Here is a 21,901-nt window from a genome sequence, read left to right as displayed (position 1 = left end):
ATTGCCAGACCTAACCATGATACATTTAAGGTGAACCATATAGATTGCCAGACCTAACCATGATACATTTAAGGTGAACCATAGATTGCCAGACCTAACCATGATACATTTAAGGTGAACCATAGATTGCCAGACCTAACCATGATACATTTAAGGTGAACCATAGATTGCCATTTATAAATACACAATGGTGGAACATAAAAAATACAAACTTTTCTTTTTATACTGTAAATAAAAATAGAGTTATCTCCCTTGTATTGCAGTTGATTGTTAAAAGGGGGGGATCCTCAGCTTAAAAACATGAAATCCCTAGGTCTGAATTTAAAGAAATTTGAATCCCAACATTCTGAAATTAAAAGGAATCAAGGATCCCGAAAGGATCAATCCCAAAATCCTGAGCTTAAAAACACCCGATCCTGAAGTATAAAGGTCCTTCAACCCCCCCCCCCCCCTTTTTAAAAAGTAGATTTTTGGAAAATATCACTTGCACAATCAAAAATTTGAAGTATCAACATGTTTATATTGTGATTTTATTGCAAACAGGTAGCAGCGTTACATCACTGATTGATCTACATATAATACATAAAATGCTGACAATATACGTTACAATGAGCATGCAAATAAAGTTTTAATAATAAATTTTAACGAAGAAATGTTTACCTATAAATATAGCACATTTTTACAACGTTTGTTTTTAATAAATATAAATATATTTGATGGTCAAATACTCAGTGGAATAATACTTAAACTATCACAGATAAAAAGGATTGATATTTATAACTTAAAACACTCTCACATCTATCATACTTCTAAAAAACTGCATACATGTACAAAATTAAAACTTTGATAAAAAAAACAATGCTGAACAGGTGTCATCAAGGAATAAAAACAAATTGAGCAAGAATATGTGTCCATTCTATGACATGACACCCCTTTCGCACTACATATTTTCATATTGTAAAAACCTTAAAAAACAAAATAGTGACATATAATTAGTGCCAGAATTGATGATTTACTGTGGATTTATTATTATTCATTAAATACCAATTTTTGTTGGTTTCGTGGGTGCAGGGATCCAAGCATTTTAATGTTCAACCAATTACAATTTTCTATAGGCTTTGTTTGCGGAGAATGGCGAAACCATGAAATCAAATATCCACGAACATGCAAGTTTCCCACAATCCACGAAACTTGATATCCACAAAAATACCTGAATCCACAGTACTAAATCCACGAACATGCAAGTTTCCCATAATCCTCGAAACTTGATACCCACAAAAATAACTGAATCCACAGTACTGTATCTAGTCTTATATTGCTGCTATTAAACACATTAAAATAAAATCATTGAACCTTGCACATTTTACTAAAAAAGTGTTTGGTTTACAGGGAACACCGGTAGTCATTTAAACAACATTAATTGAAAACTTTAAGTGGCAAAAAAAATAATTCAAATTAATTTTTTTATAGATACTGCTTTTCCAGCTCTTTGGTTTTATATGATATAATTACTTAAATATGAGTTTTGCAATATATAGTGAATCTTTTATTTTACAAAATTATACGAGTTCATGTTCAATAAACAATTAATTGGTTCAGTTGCTAGCGAAAAGTATTGAGATTTTATTAAATGTCATGGTTGTATTTGTCGTGAGGATAAAAAAAAAATGATTCTCTAAATTTTCATGCTATTTTCTTATTTCAGGATGAGTGTAAGAAAACAATTTCTCCTCTCTGTATATATATAGAGACAACTTTTCATTTTCATTTGCACTTTAAACTCCCAAAAAACACACATACATACAAATTTAACAAAGCATAAAAGTTATTAGTGAAAGAATTACATATGCACAATTAAACAATAAGTTAAGACATAAAGATATTGATAACTCATTTCCAGAAGAGTATTCAGGTTGTCAGTCTGTGATTATGTTTATTATCCATTGTAATATGAATCGTACCATAGCTCTCCAGACTTCTTCAGGGAACTGAAAAAGATAAAAAAAAAATATGTTTTAATCATCATATAATGTGACAAAATATTGTGTTCTTTTGGCAAATTTTAATATCAGATACCAAGGCCCCTTATGATTTTAAGTTAATTCTTTTATCATTATTAAACTTGAAATGGAAATTTTCAGATATTTTAAAGAAGAAATAGATGAATTTAGGAACGTTTTGTCTACTAATAAAGAGAACAAACTTTACATAAAATATGTTTTTGCCAATGAATACAAAATACAATCACTTTGTAAATATCTTTTCTGGGTTTTTTTTTTTTATTATTTATTTCTAAGCATGTGCACATCAAAAAGTAGAGATTTTTTAATAATTTTAACTAAATATAATAATTTTTACATGACAAAAAAATCAAGAAAACAATAATTGTACACTAAACAAACAAAGCATAAGTTTAGCTGCAAAATTTTTATGGACAAAATATGTTGTTTGCAATAAAAGTGGTATGACGATTAACTGTACACTGCATGATAATGGGAAATAACTCTACTTACGTAACCAGTCTAGCAAATGCTCCAAACAGAGGCAGACTAATGTATTCAATGTTATGTTTTTTACACAGAGACTTGACTAGCGGTGCCACTTTATGTAGATTATGACGAGGCATTGTAGGAAACAAACTGAAAGATAAATATTTATTTATAAGAATATTTAATTTCATAATCGTTATTCATGTAGTAGAACTTTAATAATGTAAATAAAACCTGATTTAACCTACTATTACCAAAATAATTGGCCAGTCTTCAAATTAGATTTATCATAATTGGCATCTTATTCAATTTCAACCATACACAAATATATATCACATGACAAATGGAAAATACATTGAAAGGAAATAACATAATTAATGTTCTACCAAGGTCCTTTTAGCATCATGGTAATGTGATGCTATATTTCTTGAATCTTGAATGTGATGTTATAATTTTTAGAAACAAGATGGTATTTAAATTTGTCCTGATTACCAAGATGCTATATGAAATATCTGGAGAACACTGAGTCATTAATTATAAATTAAAAATAAAAAAATATGAAAGTAACAAGAAATGAGGGATACAGAAAGGTTGTCAACTTCAATTTATTAATAATTTTTATTAAAAAAAAAATCCCTATATGTGTATATGAAAGCAACCCCAAAAAACAGTGGCAAAGTTTGTCATAAGTTGTTTAAAGATAAGACAAATGATTAATATATGAACACTTTTACTTTACAAAATCTACACACAGTAAAAACAGTACACCTTAATTTTTTATATCAAATGTAGCTACATGTACAGCTGACTGAAAATATTAATGATTATAACATTTGCATATTATATTATGTCAATCAGGTTGCACTTAAATAAATTATTTATTCATTCATGCAAGTGTCGAAAGATCTATGAGGCAAAATTATCAGGGTTCTCATTACGGATTTTTTAAAGGTGAGTCCAACAGTAAAGAGAAGATATTTTAAAGCAATAAAACTTATTATTTGAGTCTCAATGATCTAATAGAACAATGAAGTGACATTAAATTCAGATTACTTTTATTATTTTGCTACAAAATGATGATATGTGTGTTCAGTTTATACCAAATATTTTAATCTTAATGCATCTTTGGACTCACCAGTATTGAAAATGGCGAGTCCAGGCAGATTTTCATGAGTTGCTTGAGTGAGAACCCTGATTATGCCCCCTTGGTATATTCTCTTATTAAAATCATTATTATAACCAAAAACACCTATTAACTTACTGATGTTCTATCTGAAAGTTCAAATGTCCCGTGAACCAATCATTGAAGAGTCCTTGGTGAACATTACATGTAGATATCAGCTGTGAAGTGAACCAATCATTATCTCGTTCAATGTCAATATTCATCGATATGTGGCTCATCTGTGTTACCCATACAAACCAGTGGCTTTCCAGAAATCTAATAAAAAAATATAACATGTGAAATAGTATCGTTATCTGTGTTACCCCAAAAAAAACAGTGGCTTTCCAGAAATCTAATAAAAAAAATATGACATGTTAAATAGTATCGTTATCTGTGTTACCAACACAAACCAGTGGCTTTCCAGAAATCTAATAAAAAAATATAACATGTGAAATAGTATCGTTATCTGTGTTACCCCAAAAAAAACAGTGGCTTTCCAGAAATCTAATAAAAAAAATATGACATGTTAAATAGTATCGTTATCTGTGTTACCAACACAAACCAGTGGCTTTCAAGAAATCTGATAAAAAAATATCACATGTGAAATAGTATCATTAACATATTTACTAAATTTGTGATAACAGTATTTTTTTTCCAAATATCTGCTATCAGTTTCTAGAATATGAGTAACAATGAGTTACAAGCAATCTTTTTTAAATGAATCTGTAATTCAGGAGTTGTTGCTTGCTGTTGTATACCATATTTGTTTTTCTTTAATTGTTTTTGTACATAAATCAGGCTATTATTTCGGTGTTGGTTTTTTTCCCCTTTTTTGATATCTTATAGCTTTCTATGTGGTATGGGCTTTGCTCATTGTTGAAGGCTGTAGGGTGACCTATAGTTGCTATCTTATAGCTTTCTATGTGGTATGGGACTTGCTCATTGTTGAAGGCTGTAGGGTGACCTATAGTTGCTATCTTATAGCTTTCTATGTGGTATGGGCTTTGCTCATTGTTGAAGGCTGTAGGGTGACCTATAGTTGCTATCTTATAGCTTTCTATGTGGTATGGGCTTTGACCATTGTTGAAGGCTGTAGGGTGACCTATAGCTTTCTATGTGGTATGGGCTTTGACCATTGTTGAAGGCTGTAGGGTGACCTATAGCTTTCTATGTGGTATGGGCTTTGACCATTGTTGAAGGCTGTAGGGTGACCTATAGCTTTCTATGTGGTATGGGCTTTGACCATTGTTGAAGGCTGTAGGGTGACCTATAGCTATCTATGTGGTATGGGCTTTGACCATTGTTGAAGGCTGTAGGGTGACCTATAGCTATCTATGTGGTATGGGCTTTGACCATTGTTGAAGGCTGCAGGGTGACCTATAGCTATCTATGTGGTATGGGTTTTGATCATTGTTGAAGATTGTAGGGTGACCTAAAGACCTGGTCATTTGGTCTCTGGTTGTCTCATAAGTAATCATACAACATCTCCTATTTTTTACATTCTTCAGTTAAGGAAATTTGTTTCTCAGTTTCAAAGTAATTAACTTTTCAAAACACTGGTTTATATAGATAGGGGATTAATGAAGGAATCGAAAGAGAAAAAATTATATATAGGTCACTGTGCTTGTTTTCGAGATATGCCATTGAAATTTTGGCGGGAAAATATTCTCTCTTGACTTTTCATAGCTTTATCATTGACAATTAAAGTTCTCAAAAACTGTTAAAAAGTAATTAAAATTTTATAAGACTTTTACAGATGGCTTATCATTATACATGTAAAAGATTAACGAAAAGAAAAATGGGGGTCACCAGGCAATTTTTTTCAATGCATTCAAATGGATAAAACCAGAGGATTCCGAAAATCTGACAAAAAAATCTAAAACATGACATGCCAGCTTCCTTAATGACTCTGTAAATCATCAAAAGCAGAATATGATTATCATTACTATATCTAAGTACAAATACACACCTTACAAACATGTAGAATCCAAAGGTTCCCCATGCACCCCAGAACTGTGTGTACAGGTAAAAATAACGTCCAAAGAATGATATTGTCATCAACAAATCCTGAAATAAACAAAAAAAAAATCTATTTTTATCTACATTATGTGGTAACTTATCATATTATACAAATATGTATATAACCATGAAAACTTTGAAATAAAGCAATAAAAGCATTGTTCCTTCAGCTTTGATATGCGAGTGTGCCAGAACTGAAAAATGAAATATTCCAATAAAATTTAGAAAACCCAATTTTAATCAATTTTTATCTTCCTTATGAATGCATTACAGGCAAATTTTTTACCCAAAGGTTGTACTCAGAATATAATCTTGTACGACTGACCTATGATTGGATGATACAGGATAGGAATTACTTTTAATCAAAAGCTAAAATAAAAATTGAGAATGGAAATGTGGAATATGTCAAAGAGACAACAACCCAAACAAAGAGCAGACAAGTTAGGTTTTAAAAATCCAGAAAAAAAATTCCAAATTAACAAAGTACAAAATATATATCTTCCATTTCTGCACTTCCAAGCAATTAAAAATTAAGAAATAATTGATGCAAGCTATACTTTATTGTAGTTTTAACATGGGTAGGGCATTATATTGTGATTAATTTTGACTGAGCGATAGCAATTATTTTGATTCTGAATAGGACAATTAATTAAGGTAATTTCTATGGCCGATTAGTATAAGTGTAAAAGCGTTTGTGTAAGCTCTTTCATGAACCTTCCTTTTTTGTTTGTAAAGAAGCTAACAGCTGGCACTGTGATTTTTCAGAGGGAGGAGTTTGAACAGCCAGCATGAACAGTTGTTGTATCTAGGTCAAATAAGTCAATTTCGTAATATTAATGCAGTCATAATAAATTTTATTGGATTTAGGGCATGGGTTTGTTCACAAAGTGAACAAAAAAATGTCATATAAGAATATGCCTTTTTCATTAAGTAAAACAAAAAGACCATGTTTTTCAGATGCAGTTTTTGTCAATTTTTGCTGCATGATCATATATATTTTTGTTGTTGTCATCAACACTGGCATTTCTAGTAACAGGAATGCTACTTTTTTTCTTCTTTGTGTATTCTTTTTGTGAAATAAAATACATAACACCATTAGAATCCTATAGAAAATGCTTGACGAATAATTGCGTTCTTGTAACAATATATGTTTACCTTATAGGCAATATATACATGATATATGTAAGAAAGTATGACTTATGTTCAAATAACAAAGATGTATAGCATAAGTTAAAACAGAAACAAATGGCATTTTATTAATTTGGTTCTAGACCAATCAAAATCTCCAAAACTTACCACCCAATCACGTCTTTTAAATACAAATAAGATATTCTCAAAGTGAAAGTAGAGTGGCAACAGTAATGGTGGCATTGCTGAAAAATAAAAGAAAGGTGTTGTTAATATTATAGGTTTTATATTCTATATGCTGCAATAACTTTGTCTACATGGTTACCATAATCTTCAAATCTAACCACATTGTATTGGAATTCATTTTTTTTAACCTTGTGAAGCAAATCAAAGTTAAGCTTTTTTATGATCAAATATTTGAAAAACAGTTTTGTCAAATCACAAGTATGCGAAAAACATTCCAACAAGCAAATATTGAGAAAAAGTGTATCTGAATATCATAAAAGTGAAATAGGACAGAAATAATTTTTTTTCTAATTTTTTTACATACAGTCGATTCCACTTAATTGCATACCGCTTAATAGCATAATTCGGTTAATTGCATACTTTTCTCCTGCACAAAACCATTTCCCATTCATCTAATGTTAAATTGTCCGGTTATATGCATAGCCTTACAAGTGGCATTTCGGTTAATTGCATAGAAAATAATCGCCAGCTAGATATGCTTAGTTAAAACTGACGAGATTTTTGACCGGAAACGGCAATTTGCTAAGTATATTTTTCTTGAATGCATCATTATTTTCGTTAATATTTCACATTTACTTCTGTGTTTTTTAAATAAAGTTTTAAAACAGTTTCGTGTTTATATGATTATAAAAAAGTCCTCGATGTGTACACAGGTAAAGTTTCCCATATTCTATTTTAAGCCTCGAGGTCATAAAAATGTCAATCAACTGATTGTTGTAAAAACACAACCATTCTATGATCTTCTATATCCAAATGTGTTAATTATTGATTGGGTTTCAAACATTGTTCACAAATTACCTTTTTAGTAAATTTTTAAAACATTAACGCCTGCTAATTATCGATCATTATCCAATGTGTTAATCTCGTAATTCGGCTAGGGGTGATCTACATTTATGTTAAATATTACAGGACATATTTATAGGGTTAAAGAATTTAATAAATCAATCTTTCATTTTTTTTTTTTTTTAAAAGAACATTTACTTCCAATTATTATATTTTCTAACTTTCAACACTCGTGTCCAGCAAATAACCCGTACAGGGCCCCATTACCTAACTGCTTTGCATATACGAAACTAACGAGGTTAAAGTGACAGTGTTACATCACTGTGTAATCGGTAAATACTGCATATCAAAGGCAGTTCATTGCACATTTATTGTTTAAAATGATTATAAACTATGTACCATTGTTAAACAGTTTGTTTTAATCAAAGCCTAACAATGTAATGTGTACATCCGGGTCATAGAAACAAATCTATTTTTAGATCAATTTTATTTTCGTATCACAGGTAAAGGAAAAGTCGGTACACAAATAAACTAAAAACAAAATGTGTTTATAAACTTTATTGAAAGTATGCGCAATGAAATAAAATGTATAACACTAGACAAATAACTTTTATTAGAATAAATAAGCAAGCAATATGTTGTAAGTGGATTATGGACGTTCATCTTTCTTCAGGGATTTCCTTTTTATACTGATCTGCACTACCGATGTTATTTGACTCCGTAATTTGGCATTTCGGATATAAGCATACTCCGCTTTATTGCATAATTTCGTCTGACAAATAGGCTATGCAAATAACCGGAATGTACTGTATTACATTTCCTGACTGGTGTGAGAAAAATATTTCTCCTCACTAGTGAAAAATCTGTTCTTAGCAAATGATTAGTTGAAATTTGATTATGACGTCTAAATGTTTTGTTTTCTTCTGAATTTTCCTATCTGACGCCATGAAAAAAGGCAACCATGCCTGATGATGTCGCATATAAAGAACACAAGTTTCTGAAAATCTTTAAAAAAGAAGGATAATAATCATTTAAGAAACAGTGTAGGAATCTGTTTGTCACAAACTTACTCAAGAAAAAATAGTTCTGCTGTTGATTATATGGCATGTAACCCTTCTTCTGTTTTCCCCAGGTCACAGGGAAATGTTCTCCAAGTAATAAAAGATAAGGGAAATCTACATCCGGGTCTTTCTTCCCAACATTTGGTTTGGCGTGATGTTGGAAATGACGGAAATTCCACCAATGAGATGATGCACCCTATAAAACAACAAACAAACATAAAAATTTAAATGCATATATAATATATTTGAAGTCATTTCATATAAAACAATAGATTATTAAGTGAATAGTTAGTATTATTAGTGTCTATAAGAAATTTATACTTGATTTCGTAATACATTTTTCCAGTTGAAGATAAGTTAAAAATAAGACACATAGTTGTTTGAATAAAATAAATTCATGTATATATTAGTATTTCATTTCAAGGTTCACTGGAGATCTTTTATGACCAATTTTTGTTCCAGAACAGAACTTTCTCCTCTTCTACCTTGGTTTCTACATACCTTAATATGTCCTATAACTATATGATGAAATATTTTGTTCATTTTATGACTTGGAAACACAGAATTATGTCCATAATCATGCTGTGTCCACCCAGCTTGTGCCTGAAAAGGAATGTAAAGGTTTATAGATTACACATGTAAGAGAATGTAACTATATCATGCATATATTTAAAATATTCAAATATAGATTTATAACAATAATGAATACTACATTAAACCACAGTGCAATTGCTGGAAGAATAAAGGATATATATAAAATTATGTCAATAATCTAGTCAATATTAACTTGTTTGTACCTACAAGAAAGGGTTACAAAATGTTTTGTGTATTTTTTTCCAATCAAAAACTTGCCAAACATGTCACATTGAATAAAATTTGTCTGACATGTCAACTTAACTTGTCTGACATGTCATATTGACCAAACCTTGCCTATATGTCAAAACAAACTTCAAAATCTCAACAAACTGTATTTTATGTTCAACTTATGAAAAAAAATCAATTGTTGTTGTCTCAATAAAACATCCTATATTTCTCTGTCAAGCATACATTGTAAATGTAATGTGATTATTTACATGTATATATATAATTATACATGTTAGCAGAGAGAGACTGACACAAGAATTCTTGAGTTAACATTGAGTCACTGAGCATTAGTATGCTGTACTTATAGATAATCATTGATCATCTCAAAGACATTGATTTTCTGGCTTGAGCCGATACAGGGAAAGTGAAAACAATCGAGTTGAGATGATCAATGATCATTTGTTTATAGCTATTTTACCTTAAACGAGGTAGTTATTTTCATGTTAACTTCATTGACTAAGACATGTGCCCCATTAGTTTCTAGCAATAATTTTTAATATCACTTGACTCCACCGAGAAAGGAAATTATCATGTCAGCAAGATCAAAGGAAAATTTCGTACAATAGCGATAATTAATTAATCTGCTAAATTGTTGTTTTACCTGAGCTACAGCCAGAATGATTGCTGCTGCTATAAATGTATACAGTCCTCCACCATAGTATGACACCAGACAATAGGCAAATACTTCTAACAGAATGATATGAGCAAGATGTAAAGTGTAGAACCAGGGTTGTGTTTTCAGCATGCCACTGTCTTCAACGTGTTTTCTCAGTTCTCTAAAGTCACTCTTTAATTCTGTCAAACTCTGAAAGTATAAATAATTCAAACCTTTAATATAATATTGTTTTTCTCAGCTTTTATCTTATTCTCTAATGAAACAGACTCATCCCCAAACAAATAAAAAATCAACTTTTACAGTTACATACATTGTACATATATACTGTTCTTCAAATGTATCACAGTTTAAATTTTCAAATAGTTTGGATTGTCCATAAAACATATTTGCCACTGGACATTAAGCAACCAACAATCAATCAATCAACTGGTTTTGTCTAGAGCATTAAATATAGAATTGCACATCTGGTGCATTAAAATTGTGATTTTTATATCATTAATTTGATAACTCTCAATAATCATTGATCCCAGTGACCTCACCAGGCAACGCACTAAAGTAACCTTGTGTTACATTTTCTACCATAGGTCTATCTTGTATGATTTTATAATGGAATGTAATTATGTATTGAGGCCATGGTGCTATTTTTTTTTTAAACCAGTGCCACATTGCATGTTAATTTCCATGTTGCTATCTTAACATTCTTGGGAGAACACTGTGATCCTGTTTCACCATACCTCCTCTGGTCTTTCTAGGTCTCCAACATACAGGGCTTTCATGAACTTCTTTACATAGTCTTTATCATTATGAAATGCTCTCCATGCATCCTACAAAGAAAAGAAAATGTGTCCTTAATACTTCTCTGCAGTCAGGATTCTACTTCGTCAAAATTATCTCCCCATTACGCCAGTTCATTTTCACAATCTTAGAAATGGAAGCCATTGTAGGGATGATGTGCTACCAAATTTGCTCTTGGAAACCTATAAATTTATCCACATTGCACCATTACGATCCTTATATGTCAGTTGTATTTTAAAAGACAATTGTATCAAATAGCTAATGAGCATCAGTTAATGATCTTGTCTGCATTGATTCAACTTAAAACTATTGTCTGATCGGTTGTCAGGTGAAATTTTTGAAAATTCATAAATATTAAAAAAAAAATTCCAATTAAATATTTCGTGGAAGGGCAGACTAGATTTTTTTAGTGGTTGAAGACTATAAACCCAATTTATCACACACAAAAATTTATAATTTTTCGAAGATATGCATTTTCATCATCCAACTTGAAAGACTGTCGTAAACAGTAAAAAAATAGCTATTCGAACACACCTACTTTGTTTTTGTGATTCATTATATATTTAGATAGGTATTTCACTTCACCAATATATTTCATCTTTTAGTACTGTGATTTTTTTTATGTTATAAAGTCAACCTGTAGCTTTGATATATAAAAATGATAGAATCTGAAGCGAGACGATGTATGAAATATTCTTGCTTTGTACAAAATATTCAACTCAAACACACCCTTACATTAAAAGGTGCACTCAATTTTCTTTTTTCGATACTATTGTTACCCAATTTTTTTTTTTTTTCTTGAGTCGCATAATGGAAGGGCAGACACGAAAATTACTCAACTAATAGATTGATATGTTTTCCATCCGTCATTTTTTGTCCGTGGTAATTTAAAAAAAAAATCGTAGGTTATGCATTTTCTACATCCAACTTGAAAGATACCCATGTCGTCGACTTGATATCTAATTGTTCTGCTTAACTATGTACTAGATAAATTGAAAACTTCTGCAAATGGTGTTTTTAAAATAAAACACTTCGTAATTCAGAAGAAAATTGTAATTTGTTTTTTCTATTAACTTTTAAAATTTTTGTCACTATGGTAAACATAACAGTACACATTTATCGCCTTCTCTAACAAAGAGCTTCGATTCTTTTGTTCTATTTCAACCGGGTTTCCGACTGTCTGTAAACAGACTATTAAATTTTACCTTATAAATGGAACTTTCTATCACTAGGAATTTGAAAAAACTTTCAATTTAACATATATCTTATTTGTTCATATTCTTGCAAATAAAAAACGAAACTATATATGTAAAAATTGATGGTGGTAACAACAAAAGTTACTGTTATTCCTATTCTAATGCAAAAGGCCACTTCACAGTTGTTACCCTCAATAGGAGCAGATTTTTAGATAGAGGTGGAAATATTTCTTATGAAATTACGGCAAATCTTGTGCATGTTTCCAAGCAACTGTTCTGTTTCTATGATGTTTTCCCATATTTTTATATTAGCATTTTCACCTTGACGCCATGTTGAAGAATCTTAATAAATCATGCGTTGTGTCTTTCTATACGTTTAATCGTCGTGATAGCTAATGCATATAATATAACGTCACAGAGTAAAGCGGTATGGTAACAACGTTACCATAACGTAATGTTTGTACTTCGCGTATTTTCCGACATTCTGGGGGCCGACAAAAGTGCAATATGTAACGAAAATTAAAAAATGTAAATTCACAATATAGATAAATAAATTTAAAATTAATGTCCATCGAAAATAATTAATCAAATTCCTTAACCTTGACTGAACACAATTAAAGTTTATTTCTTAGTCCTTTCGTGGATGTTTCTTCTGGCACACACGGTAACTTCACTAAGCGGTAATTTTAGTTATGCGTTATAAGTTTGTCCTGTATCTATGTGACTTGTTGACTCCAACAGTTGAGGGTGTGTTTTTTCGGGCGGTCTAGGTAGCAAGTTACTTCCTTGGAGAGTTTCCTCAAATTGGTTGATGTACGATCTACTTTGTACAAGCCATTGCGATGTGTTTTCTGGTCTTCTTTTTGCAACGGTCATGCCTGAAGGTATATCATCTGGATGGTCATGTTTCCAAGGCACCTCTGCCGTGGATTGTCCTTTCTCGTTGTCAATAGCTGTGTTCTTGTATGAAATGTCGTTTACGAGATCTGTAGATGTTGACGGATGGTTGATGTTTCTATTTATCGGTCCTGATAATAAATATCCGATCTTTGACTGGACAGCGGTGGGTCCGTTTCCTCTAATAACTTTGTCGTCGATAATGTCCCAATAGTGGTCTGCGCCTATGAGTAAGTTTATTTCAAAACGATCTCCACTATGCACAGAATGTGCAAGTTTAATTTCTCTTAAGTGTGGCAAGCTCCTTGTAGTCTGGGAAATATTGTTCTCAATTGGGACGGCAATTTCCGGAACAATGAGTGTGTTAATAAGCACCTTTTCTCCTGTGTCGGTCTGTAGTTGTATTGTTGCAGTGTCTAAGTTACGAACTTTCTGAGATAAATCTCCGAACGCAGACAGTTGAATGCTGACATTTTCTGTTGGTTTAATTTCTAGTTTATCAGCTAAATTCTGAGTTATGAAAGAACGCTGTGCTCCCTCGTCAAATAATATGTTACATTCTACTTCTTGGTCGTTATATATAACTGGCGCAGTTGCTGTTTTCAGGAGAATGTCCTGACTTTGTTGTGATAAATGCATTACTCTAGTCTCGTTTGGTGTTTCCACTTCATTTATCGCTGACTGTTGAATTGTAGGCTCCGGTTTCGTACCCGGAATGACCTCTTTATCTTTACATATGCTAGTATGATGCATTCCGTTACACTTTTTGCATCTATTAGTAGACTGGCATGCGGCCACTCGGTGTGACCCTAAACAGTTAAAGCATAACTGTTTCTGTTTTACAATTTGATTTCTTGTGTTTGCGTCTGTTACTTCAGTGCACTCCGTCGGATAGTGCTCACCTGAACAGAATATACATGTACGTGTATTTACCTTCTTGCGTGTGTCTGTTGAATTACCCTTGTTGAATGTATGTGATTGCGTACCCATGAAAAATGCAGTGGCGTACTATCTGTCTGAATCTGTGACTCCTTCTCCAGCTTCGAGTATGTCGATCTCTTTAGTTATAGATTTGCGTAGATTGTTCAATATCAAATTATCTCTCCCGTGTTCTCGTGCAATATTCTTTCTTATGTCAATCGGTAACTTGTCCAAAACTACAGGTACCAAAAGCGAACCATACATCTCTGGTGTTTGACCAAGTGACTCTAATCCTCGCACATATGATTCAAGTTTGTCTCCGTAAGACCTCAAGCTAAATGCATCATTTGTCGGTGTGGGTAAGTTCATGAGTGCTTTCATGTAAGCATGGATCAGTTTGCTATGTTGTCCGAACCTATCTCTGAGAAGGTTGACTGCGGTTTCGTAGTTACCATTAGTCAAAGCGAATCCCTCTACTGTTTGCGCGGCGCTTCCCTCAAGCTGGGCTTTAAGATAGTTAAACTTTTGGATTGGCGTTAATGTGTCGTTGTAGTGTATAGATGACTCGAAACAATCCCAAAATGTTTGCCACTTGAGAATATCTCCATTAAAATAGGGTAAGTCTAACTTTGGAAGCCTATGGTAATTAGTTTTTGTAGATCTCGGTTCTGACGGGACTTGAAAGATGACATTCTCTGACGGACGGATATGCACTGCAGGGGCGTGAATTGAATACTGCTGGTTCATAGAATCTATTGCACATCTGTTCATATCAACTCTAGCTTCGGGTGTGAAATGATATGCGTCTGGGTTAAGTCTGCTCGTTGAAGGACCAACAGTATCATGCGAAATTATAGTATTTGTTTCAAAGGACTTAATAAATTTCCGAATTTGTCTAATTTTACAATCAAGTTCGTACATATACTCATCTGAGTCGGTGATTTCCTGCTCCAGATTTTCCTCCGATGTCTGTTCCAAAAGTCTGTTATTCAGGTCAATCAATGTTTTCTGTTTCTGCGTGACAGCATCATCAAGGGCTTTCACTTCGTCAACTTCTGTGTCTGTGTTTGACTTTAGCTCGTCGAATTTCACCAGTAGCTTCGTGACGGCTCCTTTGTGTCCAGCACGAACTGACTTCAGCTTTGAATCCATATATCCAAAGGTTACGGCACCATTAAATGTTGAAGAATCTTAATAAATCATGCGTTGTGTCTTTCTATACGTTTAATCGTCGTGATAGCTAATGCATATAATATAACGTCACAGAGTAAAGCGGTATGGTAACAACGTTACCATAACGTAATGTTTGTACTTCGCGTATTTTCCGACACGCCAGGCTCAAGTATCAATATCTGCCCCCTATTCTACAATGACCAATATAGCATCTATTACAGAGAGAGAAAAGATGCATTTAGGTTTAAAATGGATATATAAAATTGAAATGAAATAAAATCCCTATGAGTATGAGACAAGTTGTGTCAAGTTTGACCGTAGGATCAGGATTAGCCATGTTTTTAATTCATCAATCAATTTATTGATATATATTTATTTGTGTTATATTGTACTTGTTATAGAATGATCACTACACTTATGCTTATGAAGTTTACCGTTGCATCCTGTCCACTGAAGTGTCCTAAGATTTTTCCTCCACCAGGATGTTTTTTCGCCCAGTTTGTTATGTTGTAAACTTTGTTTTCTATCAATAACCATCGATCGTCTGGCTGATTGTGCTTCTTCACTTCATCAAAAGAAATATATCTCTTCGCGTTTGGCGAGGAGGGAAGGACATCTGTTCTCTTTTCTGCGCCCATTGCTTAGGGAAGTAAAACAGTTACTACCGGTGGCAAAGCAAACTTACCAAAGGCTGTTTTCTCAATCACTTGTGCGTTTGTATTTGGAATCTTACTATAAACCCAAAACAGTTGAAAAATAAAACAAACGCAATGTACTATTTATCATATAACGTATATCAAAATAAAGGTCGCTATTGTTATAGATAATATAATATAGCATTTTAGATTACAGTTACACAATACTAGTATTTGTATCATTCTCAGTTAATGAATATCTCATTCAACTTTATAAATCTTGCTACTTTCAAAAAAAAAGTTTAATGAGCTTGGAATGATGTCATCAGTGGCGATTTTTATTTTATTTAATTTACAAATTCTCAGATCCGGACATCCTGGCATTTAAATTTTTCAAGGGGTGATGCAGATAGGATTCCTCTAGATTTTTCATCTATTTGAAGGTGATAACTGATTAATTATATTGCTGATTTTTTTTTAACCAGAGGATATAGTATGATAAAAATCAAAATGGAGATATTATATAGTGTCTTTAACAATATTAAGTGGTTAAAATTACTAGATTCAACTGGTGTCAATATATATCAATTAAATTAATTTGCATTGAAGTCTATGGAAAATCTAGAGGATTCTTCTCCGCATCACCTCTCAACATTGTTTACATAACACAAATGCTAATCATTGATTGGTCAGTTACATGTTGTGATGTCACTGCAGATCTAAGAATAGAACATAGATATATAGAACAACTAAAAAGATATTTACAGTCCAATTGCAAACATTTATTTCATCATAATGACTACATACCCGTAGCAGGGGGGGGGGGGGGGGTCGGGGGGCTTTCAGGTATAAGATTGAATGTTTTCAATGCGAATATCGAGCTAGCCGATTTCAACTTCCTGGGATAAAACGAGACAACTTTATCATTCTCATATTTCTGATGTGGGTTCAGTGATTTAGTAAAGAATCGGCACGTTTTTTTTTGTTAATTCAGATATCATATTTAAGAAAACTTTTGTAAGATAACTGTCTTCGTTCGTCTTTATCCATACTTACGTATCCTCTGAAGAAAAGCATGACAAAACGTTTTTATATCTATATTTCAGTCATCATTGATGAGGGTATGGATGGGGGGGGGGGGGTCTGTTATTCTGTAAACATTTAATTTTCACCCCATTTTTCTCTAATCTTTAAAAAATTAACCCCTTTTTTCTCTAATCTTCCAAAAAATTAACCCTTTTATTCTCTAATCTTCTATTTTTTGGCTCATTATTCTCTAATCTTCATTTTTTAAGGGCATTATTCTTTAATCATTTAACCCCATCCAAACCCTCATTGATGAATGACTTTCTACCATGCAATCTAAGTACAATATAAATCTATGATTGCATATATATAGTGATATATACTGCAGCTGTCCTATTTGATATACCAGTACGCAAGTTAAGATAAATCTGAATTAATTTTATCTTAGATTGGCTTTCAATTATATTTGATTGTTCAAATATCAAATGCACATTTAAACAAAGGGATTGGACAAAAGGCAGTGCCTATACAAATCCTTTCCAATACAAGATGGATTGAATAACATGCATGATAGTATATAATTTTCTGATAAGTTAACAGATCATACGTTGTTGCAGTGAGTCAGGGGAGGCAATTCCCCCACTTCTTGAAGTATTTTATTGTGTATACATATATACATAACTATGTAAACAAAGTCATAGCAAGACCTACTGAAGGTGGCGTCGAATTTTATACCACATTAATAAGTGTTGGTTAGGAATTAAATACTAAAGAGTGGTACACTGTGGTTATAAGCTGATTTATAAATAGTTATATTATCCCATGAAATATTATAAAAATCTTCGAGTTTCATGAATATATTGTTGGACATATATATGTAAATATGTCTGTGTTTTCGTCAATATTTAAGTCTGAGCAACCCTGTAGTAGAACATCAAGATTGACATTACCAAAGTTTCTGATTTTTCGAAAAAGCTCATATCTATGATAAATGTAAAATGGACAAACATAAAAGAAATGAAAAATTATCTTCTACTGGGTCTCCACAGGCACATATACAGAGCTGTCCTACAAATGATTACAGAAGAGATGATGTTTTAGATCACTAGCCTCATTTCTTAGTTGGCAGTGGATTGTATTAACTTTTCGTGAACCAGTGGAAAAGAAAACAGGAAAAGGACTTATGTCCTCATTCAGTTTTCTTTTAAATCCTGTAAAGCTTAAAATATTTGTATCTTCTCCATCAAGTGAATTCCACTTTTCAAGAGTATGTGGAATAAAACTGATCTTATAGGCTGTGGTTCGACACTGAGGAGTTTTAAATTCCCCTTTTTTCCTCAGACCATACTGGTCATTAGTGTTTGTATACGACAAGATATCAGCAGCAGTATAATTAGGAATATCTCCAGATTGGCTTTCAGCAGTTATGGTATATTTACTCAACTGTTGCGGACAGAACTACGACAATCTATACTTCAACTTCATGGCTCGTTAAAATCCATACTGGACATCTAATAACAAGAACTTGTGTACATGTGAGTAGTGTGATGTGCGTAAACGATCCAATAAAAAATGTAGCTCAGGTGATTAAAAATATAACAAGTATGTACACCAAACAAAATTCAAAATCATTGGTTGATGTTGGTTCTCCTGAAGGGATGATTTGAAGGCCTCCAGTGATGGTTCGAGCACAACCGATTCTGACAGTGAGAGTGTTCCAGACGGTAACTGTTTTTAGGGGGAAATGAGTGTTGACAGATGTTGATTCTGCAATGGTATGGCAAGAATTACAAACTGTGACTACTTCTAGTTCTGATATATATTACAGTAGCTGGTATTGGAATGTAGAGTACTGGTAAAGCTATTACTTGGTGAACTACCTTATACCTGAGGGTGACATATGCCATGGCTCTTCTATGTTCCAGTGTGTTGCAGTTGAACAATTGATGTTACACTGATTGGCTTCTCTGGATTGTATGGTTAATATGTTACAAACCTTGCAACGTGATTCATCGTTATGTTGGAATGTTAATGTTGGGTTGTTGGGTTGAATTACCTTTTGTGAAATAATAACGTCTTAATACTGTTTTATCTGTTGTGTATGTGTGGTTTCGATTCACACACCGTTGGCAATATAATTGAATTTTATGCGATTGTCATACATGTGAGTGGTCTATCTAGCTATAACACACAGGTTTAATCCACAATTTTCTACATAAGAAAATACATGTAATAAGTCAGGAATATGACAGTTGTTATCCATTCGTTGTATGTGTTTGAGCTTTTGATTTTTCAGTTTGCTTAGAGACTTTTTTTCTGAGAATTTCCATCGATATTCGGTATTTTGTTCACAACTCACGGTTCTGAACAGTTTATTAGAAGTTGTTTGTGATCTTCAGCATCGATTTGAGAAGTTTGAAAAACAAACCGAGAAGCTAAAAATAGCTATTATACAATCCACGATTAATTTTCTTTTCTATAAAGTATGATTAGTCTATAAGCACTGAATTTAGGAGAGTGTTGTTAATACAAGTTATTAAAGCACGAAGTGGCAGAGAAGTGTAAAGATAACATTTCAAACAATTCAAATTTTGAAAACAGTAGTTTTACAACATAAACTTAAAGGTCGTAGTCAAAACGTGAATTTTAGCTTCCGTTACTTTGAAGATCGTAATATGAAGCTAAGGTGGCGCTCAATGATAGCCTGCCTCACCATTAATTTCACTCGACAGAATTTAGACACAGCAGATAAAACTCATACGTTATTCAAACAAAAGTTAAATATTGACGACAATAGAAATCAATTTAATTTTAGTTTATCGACTCTGGAAAAAGCTCGCATGGGTGGTCGTCCGAATTAAATTAGAATAATGTATATACTAGTATATCAACTAATAGGGCTAAACAAAGTTTACTCAGTGAAAAAACAAATTCAAATGACATGCATCTTTTATAATACTCAATCATATAGTCTTATCATGTTAATTTGACGTCTTAGTTGCCAGTCCAACAAGCACGTTTCTCAGGTATAAGAAGGGACAACTCCTAAGAATGTTCTTATTTTTTATTTGGTCGGGTTGTTGTCTCTTTGACACATTCCCCATTTCCATTCTCAATTTTATTATTACTCTATATTTTTGTATTCCCACATTTCTGGTGAATAGTCTATAATATCATAGCATAAATGATTTTTGCGGATTAAAACAAATGGAAAAAAGTATACTAAACACTTAAAACACAGACGAATTTGGAAGACATATCTCTTAAGGCACCCGTCCGCATTATTTCGATAAGATATATATTTGGTTTTACTATAGGACTAGACTGTATAGGCCTGATATATTATACGTTTGTGTTATAATCATATGGAAAAAAAATATCGGTACAGGTTCAAATGTTCATAGAAAAACTCTCAGGTTTCATCATCGATGTGACAATGGGTAACGTTGTAAATACCGTTTTACATATATATCATTTTCTTGTATAGAAATGTGTTTTGCTAACAGTTTTCAGATAATCTCAAAATTTCCTAAAATGGTTTCTCGCTTCAGGACAAAGATTTGTATAGTGAGATAATTAAAATTCAGAATATTTGTGAAAAAAATTTTCACCTCAAAAAATTAATAAAACTCAGTGGTTTATATAAAATAATTTGATTTATTTTACTTATACATGTATATTATACGACCATTATGAAATAACGTTGTCATGTCAATGTATATTTGTTCCGCCTAACAGAAGTTCCAATGGAAAGTTTGACTAATTAGAAGGACATTTACCTGCCTCAATGAGGAAATGTTCTTATTACTTTATAAAGCATTAGCAAGACCATCCTCGAGTATGCCAATGCTATATGGAGCCCATTCAAAGTTAAAGATATGACAGCAATTGAAAATGTTCAAAGGCGAGCAACGAAATTGATACCAACATTGAAAGATCTAAAGTATGAACAACGGTTGAAGAAGCTTAAATTACCAACACTTAAATACAGACGCATGAGAGGTGATATGATAGAAGCTTACAACTTAACATCTGGAATATACGACGAAGCGTTACCTAACCCACTCACATATAACACCACTTCTGCTACTAGAGGACACAACAAAAAACTGACTATCCAAAAATGCAACAAAAACATAAGATCCAACTTCTTCACACAACGAATCGAATAGCACCAATATGGAACAGCTTACCCAGCAACGTTGTAATTAAAAGCACCAACTATTCAGACATTTGAAAGCCGCCTAGATAAATTTTGGACAAATAGTGAAATGAAATATAACTATAGAGCAAAAGCTGACACAGGAACCGGAACCGAAACAAGTCAGCAAATAACTGAAGATCTGAGCATAGTGGACGGTAATCCAGCGCTCAGTTACAGACTATGTAAGACTATGTAACTTAAGATAAACATTGTCATAATATCTATTCCTGTTGGAACAAATATCATATACCATTTATTCCGTTAAGAACATATTCTGTAATTTTTATTCCTGTGGAAATAATATTCCAAAATATATATTCCTTTTGGAACTTATATTATGAAGGAACTTCTTTTCCGTGACAGTCAGAAATGTATTAGAGGTTTTCGGGGGGACCTAAATTCGAAGCGTGTATTTGACATTGATCAGTTTGTTTACAGTTTCCATGGCGGAATCGTCCGTTTTTATATAATATTACAAATTCTTGCTTACATAATTTAGGATTTTAATAACTGTCTGTATCATGGTTGACATACTAATAAAGTTTATTCATATGTCTTTTTTTCAGTAAAATTATACCATTTTATCATTTCAAAACATTTTTATAAAATAAATTATTTTGGGGATTAGGCTCGACCTAAATAACGAACTCTCTAGTGGTGAAGGGAGAAAAACCCTGGTAGTAACT

At 32.4% G+C, this 21,901-nt stretch overlaps 1 protein-coding gene across 1 annotated transcript; it reads right to left on the bottom strand.

Annotated features, from left to right (window-relative positions):
* Positions 1-1,533: 1,533 nt before the first annotated feature.
* Positions 1,534-16,051, bottom strand: LOC139502525 (acyl-CoA 6-desaturase-like). The gene is made up of 10 exons (XM_071292015.1): positions 15,785-16,051; positions 11,103-11,192; positions 10,354-10,557; positions 9,390-9,491; positions 8,898-9,084; positions 6,967-7,043; positions 5,621-5,718; positions 3,751-3,927; positions 2,514-2,639; positions 1,534-1,988 (listed from the first exon to the last, which is right to left on the bottom strand). The coding sequence occupies exons 1-10, from the start codon at positions 15,986-15,988 to the stop codon at positions 1,937-1,939; spliced, it is 1,317 nt and encodes a 438-aa protein (XP_071148116.1). The 5' UTR covers positions 15,989-16,051; the 3' UTR covers positions 1,534-1,936.
* Positions 16,052-21,901: the final 5,850 nt, after the last annotated feature.

Source organism: Mytilus edulis, chromosome 14 (assembly GCF_963676685.1).
Source record: "Mytilus edulis chromosome 14, xbMytEdul2.2, whole genome shotgun sequence".
In the NCBI taxonomy this organism is placed as follows: Eukaryota; Metazoa; Mollusca; class Bivalvia; order Mytilida; family Mytilidae; genus Mytilus; species Mytilus edulis.
Note: the sequence above shows the minus strand (reverse complement) of the source record. Positions and strands in the feature narration are given on the sequence as shown.

Bases quoted from the DNA above. Each gene is read 5' to 3' on its own strand.
- LOC139502525 (XM_071292015.1), bottom strand. From the start codon at position 15,988: ATGGGCGCAGAAAAGAGAACAGATGTCCTTCCCTCCTCGCCAAACGCG. The intron at 3,928-5,620 runs GTGTGTATTTGT...TTTTTTTATTAG, and splicing joins GGATTCTACATGTTTGTAAG to ATTTCTGGAAAGCCACTGGT. The intron at 1,989-2,513 runs GTAAGTAGAGTT...TATCTTTTTCAG, and splicing joins GCATTTGCTAGACTGGTTAC to TTCCCTGAAGAAGTCTGGAG.